Source organism: Manis pentadactyla, chromosome 10 (genome assembly GCF_030020395.1).
Source record: "Manis pentadactyla isolate mManPen7 chromosome 10, mManPen7.hap1, whole genome shotgun sequence".
Classification (NCBI taxonomy): Eukaryota; Metazoa; Chordata; class Mammalia; order Pholidota; family Manidae; genus Manis; species Manis pentadactyla.
The window spans coordinates 62,874,276-62,881,100 of NC_080028.1; the positions used below are offsets into that span (position 1 = coordinate 62,874,276).

At 44.7% G+C, this 6,825-nt stretch overlaps 1 protein-coding gene across 4 annotated transcripts in view; it reads right to left on the reverse strand.

The window, feature by feature from the left end:
- Positions 1-1,343, reverse strand: part of PTPRR (protein tyrosine phosphatase receptor type R) — a 224,182-nt gene extending 222,839 nt beyond the window's left edge. For 3 of the 4 annotated variants that reach the window (XM_057486872.1, XM_057486871.1, XM_057486870.1), the window contains exon 1: positions 794-1,343. In XM_057486872.1, coding sequence (XP_057342855.1) covers positions 794-851 — 58 coding nt within the window. In that variant the 5' untranslated portion in view covers positions 852-1,343. The remainder of the gene's footprint in view (positions 1-793) is intronic. The other variant, XM_036917632.2, reaches the window with a different exon arrangement.
- Between the last annotated feature and the right edge of the window lie 5,482 nt (positions 1,344-6,825).

Sequence of the window (6,825 nt, forward strand, 5' to 3'; positions counted from 1 at the left end):
ATTTAAAATTACCCAGGTACTTCTTATGGTTTGCTTCACGAGGAAGCCTGACACTGGTTATGATATCAAATGTATTTATACGTGGGACAGTCTCACTGTCACTCTTGGCTAGACTTCCGCAAATTTGTCCCACGGACAGTGCCTACTCCAAGGCTGTCAGCTTTGAAACTGACTGGGCTTTGTTTAGTGCCCTCGGAACCTAAGCATGATACTGAAAGAGAAGAGAGGGTCCTATTTTAAACCTTTCCTTCCTCTTATTGGTTTAGAAAATTCGAGTGACAAGAGCGGGGGCCAAAGGAGTCTGGAGCGGCATCATTAACGTGAACCATGTATTTCTATCCTTGGGCAGAGATGTGGTCTTTCAGGTTACAGCCAATGCATGCCTGTTAGCTCTTGCTGAACCAAGAGACCTTACGGATGGAGCCGCTGCAGTAGAAAAGGTTACATCCAGCAGGATGTCTTGTCTGTCTCCTGAAAAATTGGCAGTCAAGTGCATAGCGTAGAAACAGGATCAGGGTATCTAGACGGAGGGATGGGGAAGGGAAAGCAAACCTGTATTCATATTGAAAATGTTCAACATTATTCGTACAAGGAAAAATGCAGAGCTGATTTTAGCTTAAGTTTTGGCCTCAGTCTTCCAACAGGTGCACTACTCCCTCACCCCTCCCCTGTCAGCCCTGTCCTGTTTGCCTCTCCAACGCTTCCTTTGGGAGGCAAGCTTTTCCTAGAGACCTTAAAGCATGTGCAGTTTCCCATCTCATCCTCAGCCAGCGCTACACCGGCAACCCCTTACCTGCAGCATGAAGACTGAGAAGCAGGCAGAGCGCAGGGAAGCCGACTGCTCTCCGCATAGTGTTTGCATTGAGAGGTGGAGGAGGAACTCCGCCACGACCCCACTTCAGGCGAAGTGTAATTAGAAAGAGCCACTGCCAAAGGTCCTCTGGTCTCCGGGATTCATTCCCAGGTCCTCGGCTGGGCTTTGCAGGGCGGTGTGTGGCTCCGACTGAAACGTGAACCAGCTTCGCCTCCCCCGGAGAGGCGGAGGGGAAGACGAGTGGGAGGCGGCTGGCGAGGGGCGGAGCAGCGTGGGGGCCGAGGTGCTCTCGGGCCGCAACCGCGTGGCCTCCGGACGCCCTGCGGCCGCGGCGGAGGCGGCGTGGACTCCGCGCCAGCCCGGGAGCCCGGCCGCGCGGGGCCAGCGCAGCGCCCGCCCAGCTCCGACGCGCCGCGGCGACTGAGCATGCCCGGCGCTGGCCCTCGCGCGGAACCCGAGTTACAAAGTGAAATTCCACTTCTCCGGGTCTTAGCGGCGGCTGCGAGGGGATCTGGCTCCACCGCGGTGGGCTTCGTGGGGCGGAGGTGAGGGATAGAGCGCCTGCCAAACACCTGGGGGTGGGGAGGGAGGGACCAGGCGGGGGCAAGACCCGAGGAACTAGAGGAGAGAGCCTAGGAAGGGGTCGGCCTCCAGACCCACCGGCTCCCTCCCCAAATCCTGGTGGACACGTAGAGCCCACGGCTGGGAGTGGGCAGCTGCTGAGCTGCAGATGGGCCGGCTTCTCAGGGCCGCCTGCGGGGACGGAGCATAGGTCTCCTTCTCTGCTGAGCGCCCCAGCTGCCCGGGGAAGCTATCCCAAGGCGGCGTGCCTGGAGAGAGCAGCGCATGGGAGTCCTGGGGGCGCCTCTTCCCGACACCTTTCCCCTCTTGCGTCCCTTCTCTCTCGCTCAGTCCCTGGGTTTAAACTTTTCTCCTGACTCATGTCCAAAGTCTGTGACTGTAGTCACAGATCGCTAAAGAAGTGAAGCCATACTTTTAGACTAGTAGGATATAGCCATGTAATCGGAGAAAAGGCACCTTTTGTGTTATGGAGATAATTATCTTCAGTCTCCATTTTACTTTCTCAGGTGAAGGCAGTAGAATCATCTCTGAAACACGCCCCTCCCGCCCTGCTCGAGGGAGCCTACAGCAGTCTAATGCAGGTGGTCACGCCTACCCCAGCTTTGGAGGGTGGGGCCCCATGTATTAGTCTAGCGGCTAATTACTCCTCGTCAAGGGGTCCCTAGACCACCCTTCTGTCTGAACTATCTCAGGAGCACGCACCTGCCCGCCTCTGAGTCCCCCTCATGCTCTTGCCCCTCTGCAATTAATGCCGTTTGCTTCACCACCACACTCGAGTTTTCAAGGGACGAACTTTGGTCTCACTTTTCTACAAAGCCCTGACCTAACTCCAGATAACAGGGATATTTCTCATCCATGCATGAATGTATAAACAACATTTGCTTAGCATTACCTCATTTTTCAGATCATCATTTATCTGTGGTTTGTATTACAACACAGTTGAAGGCTTTATAAGAACTTCTGCATCTTCTATCACTTTAGTAGAATGAAGCCATATTAGGCCAACCACAAGTGCTAATACGTGCTTGTTGAATTGAACTGTCCATCTCCTGCAATGCTTTTGGCCTCCAACCGTTGTGAATTCTACGTATTGGGACACCTAATGGGAAATAACGCTTCCCACAAAAGCTTAAATTAGGCAGGATCTCACAGAGCCTGAAAGCCCAGGCAGCACCATTTCCTTTGTAATTTATTTATTCTCTAGTACTGAATGACAAAGACAGGACTTGCACTCAAACACGTGGAGCAGGGGCGAATGCGATGCAGTTCTGATCCTGAGAAAGGTCTCTGATGCTGAAAACAGACACAGGCAGTTCCACTCTCCCCACTTCCCCACTCCAACACCTGAGTGTGTCACACACCATTTCTGGGGCACTGCTGTTCACCAAGACAACTTTAAGCTGTGACCTCTTCCCCTACTCTGGATTCATTTTGCCCCAGTCTACTTTTTCAGAGCATATCTCCCATTCTAACATACCAAAAGAATACTTAATAAGTCTATCATTCATTGTCTGTTCTTCACCACCATGCCTCTGGGGTGGCATCAAGACTACAATTTGCATCAGTTTTATTTACTGATGCATTCCAACTGATTAGAATAGAGTTTTTCACAAATAGATGCTAAAAAAAATGAATAAATTAAAAGCAATCAGTTGATAAAGTTCAATGTTGACCATTAGCCTGACTCTTTGGAATTCTTACTAAACAGCTATTTCAGATAATTTATGTCACGGTGCTTAAAACTTGGAGGGGTAACCCTTCTCACAAACATCCTAGAATTGCTGCAGAGCTAGGAATTGAGGGGAAATAACAGCAGCAGACTTACAATGCGTGTGCTTCCCTTATTTTCTTCCTTTTTAAGAAATAACAAATAACTGACTTTACCCAGGTCTCTAAGAAGAAAATGACCATATGCTACATGCACTTTACTACATTCAGGCTCTGAAACCCTTGCTTTTGCATAGATAATTTCAACATTTTTGGAGGGGCCGGAAGAGCATTTAAAATTTGAAATAATACAATTTGCTGTGACTGCCAACACGCAGCCAGCTAGCTATTTATTTTGCCCAGGGGTGCAGGTAGCCGAATTACTAAACTGTGCAGGAAAATCTCCTTAACAGCAAAATTTTCCAGTTTCCAATTTGATGAGATATTCTACTAAAATAGTTCAACGTGGTAAAAATAACCTTGAGTGAGCTGTAATTTTGGTGAACTGGACATTCATTATTAATTTACTTGAAAAAAGATAAAGGAGTGAGAAAAATTCGTATTCCTTGGTGAGTCAATTTATGTCCAATAGATTTGATCTCATGACATGGGAAGTCAAAGGACAATAAGTGAATTAGCCAGTTAGTGAAAACATCAATCCCTTAACTCTTCGAGAAATAGTCCCTATGAGTCCTCAGAGGCTGCCTTCCCGGACGCTTATCTAATACTAGTGAAGGAGATTTGATGTTTTAGAGAAGAAGCTTGGGTTAAAACACTGCCCCAGGGTTTTAAAAAGTTAGTTCCAATTCAGAGAGGCATGGAAAATAATATGAGAGAGCCATGGAAGCTAGCGCAGGCCTACAGAGCTTTGTCCGAAAGGAAATCCTTTATATTTTGGAAGATAAATAGAAAATCTGTATCACGTACTTTTTCTCAGCAGATGCGCAATCTCCATTTCTCAAGAGGTGAGAGTCAGGAAGAATTTATACTGGAGAGAATGCTTTTCAGAGCTTGTCTTCAAAACAAATTTAACTGTTATGTGCCTCCACATTAACTTGTTTATAAATGGACAAAGATCATTCATGGTAACCATCTTTCCTTAGAACACTTTACATAGAAAAATTAGATCTATTCACCATTACAGTTTCCTATTTAAGTTATTTAGATTATCATTATTATTTTAAGATGATAGCTAACATTAATTGAGCATTTCCTACATTCCAGGCTCTTTTGTAAGTGCATATATGTCCCATTTATAATATCCCTACAAAGAGGCATTACCATCATCTCATTTTGGAGATGAGGCAGTTGAGGCACACGGAGGTAGCTTGCCCACCATCAGGAGGTAAGCAATCAACCAGAAGTAAGGTGGTAGAGTTAGGATGCACAACCAGACAGTTTGATACCAAACCACTGTGATGTACTACTTTATATACAATAAATATATATATATATAGTGTCAATTGTAGGTGGTTCACTAGATATTAGATCAGGGCCAGAGCAGGAGATCCTGATCCTCACCTTGTCAGGAAAGCTGTGTGGTGAGAAGCACCCATAAGAGGTTGCCTCCAAGAGGATGAGACAGTGGGCCCTGGACTCAGGGGTGTAGCTTCTAGTGAACAAGGATGGACAGCACGTAAAATCATGCTTAAAGAACCATATCATAAGGATGTTTAAAGCAAAGTAGAGCAGAAGAGGGGAAATTATCCATTTTATGGAAGGTGGCAGCAGAGTTGGGGATGTATAGTAGGCAAGAAACTATGAGTGGAGAACAGTAAATTTGCCGAGTCCTGCAGGCGGTGTGGGCTCTGAGTGCTCTACAGGGAGAGAGAGGCCATGAGATTGTGTGACTGGTAGAAGAGCTATGAAATGATGAAATGGATTCAAGGAACTTCTGAACATGTACAGAAACAGTGGGTGACAATGACCAACACATTATTGAGGTTTGTAATGTGCTTACGCTGCCCCATCCATGACAGAGCCACTTTATCAGTCCCAAAGTTTACGTTTCCTTTTGTTTGAGAGATAACCTATGCATGAGAGGGAAAAAGAAGAATAATTTATTTTTATGTGGCAAATAAGTGATTGGAATTAAGCTATTCAGAGTGGAATGGCTCAGAATGAAAAGGAATGGATTAGAAATTCATGGGCAAAGATGGCACATTCAGGTATGTGGATTCACCATTAATTAAAAAAAATATTTTTGTAACCATAACAAGGCAGAGCAACCTACCCTGCTATATGAGCACACAGTGAGGAAAACAATGAAATAACACAGGACACTGGGAAAGAGGAAGGAAAACAGTAAAATTTACAATGATATATTATCCCATTGAACTCTCCTAAGAGCTCTACGGGGTATTTCTTTCCTTTTGTGATGAAGGAAGAAACTTAAATTCATTGAGACTAGTAATTCACCCACGGTCATCTAGCCGGTAAGTGATGAAGCTGGGATTAGAATTCAGGTCTGGCGACCCGAGCAATATGCTGTGAACAACTATTTTGTATACTGCCTCCCTGATTAATGAAAAGATTTGCTTCACAGCTCAAATGGAAAGTGTGGTGTATTGTTTGTAACCCCAAGGAACAGACTTCAAAATGGCTGATGGTAATTAAATTTTACAACTTAACACAGCTGTAGCTTTAAAGACTATCATTTGAAGTGTTTGATACACAGGCACAAACACACAACGACAGCAATATGTATCTGAAAAAAATGGTACCCAAAATAAAGACATATTTTTCTATGTATATGTGAAATATGCTGTCCTAGTAAAATAAAAAATATTTAAGACAAAAAGGCTATGATACCTCTAGATTCTGCTAGTGGTTCATCATTAAAGTTTTATTCAAAATGAGGTACAAACTTTCCTTGGAGCTAGCCCTTGGTTCCAGTGTGTCATACTGTCATCTTTCCCTTCTTTACCTCTGGCATTGCAAAGGTCAGATTCATCCAAGATGTCAGTAATAGCTTTACAAACCGCTGACTCTCCTGCCTTAGCTCACTGTCCCTCCCAAGACACTAATTAGGCTGCACTTACACCATCCATCATGCTGAACAGCACACAGATCAGAGAGCCTTCCATTATGGCTTAGACTAGCTACTTGGGGCCAGTCAGATACATTGTGTATAGTGCTTGGTCATTCTTTTGCATGAAGTCACTCTGGAACACCTCATTCACCCAACAGCTCAAGAGACTAAGAATATCCAGGGAATGAAACTATGGCTTGATTAGATCATTTCATCCCGCCCCTTTTCTCTCACATTATTTTTTCACGTGATTATAGGATGATGTAAAAGAACATCTAAAAAATACGGACCTCCATGGCTCTCTCACGGACAGCTCACCCTTTGGAACTAAAAGCCATGGGTCAATGCTGCTCTCTGTCTTATACCTCCTTTCCCTCATTCTGGAAGCTGCAGGTCTACATGGGGCTAATTTATCAGTCTAATTTATCAATGTTGTTGAGAAACATTTTTAGATTAAAATACTCCTTTGTGCCTTTACAACATGAAAGGGAGAGTTAAAGAAGTCTTACTAAAAATATCCACTAAGTATAACATGACCACTAATATGCCCAAATATAATTAAGCAAGCATTTGTTTATGGCCATAATTTTGACTCATTCATCAGAATCTGTGTGTCCTGGGACAACACTAGTGCCTTTGTTCAGTGAATGTACCAGGGAATATTATTTGAAGTCAAGTTATACTGGGATAT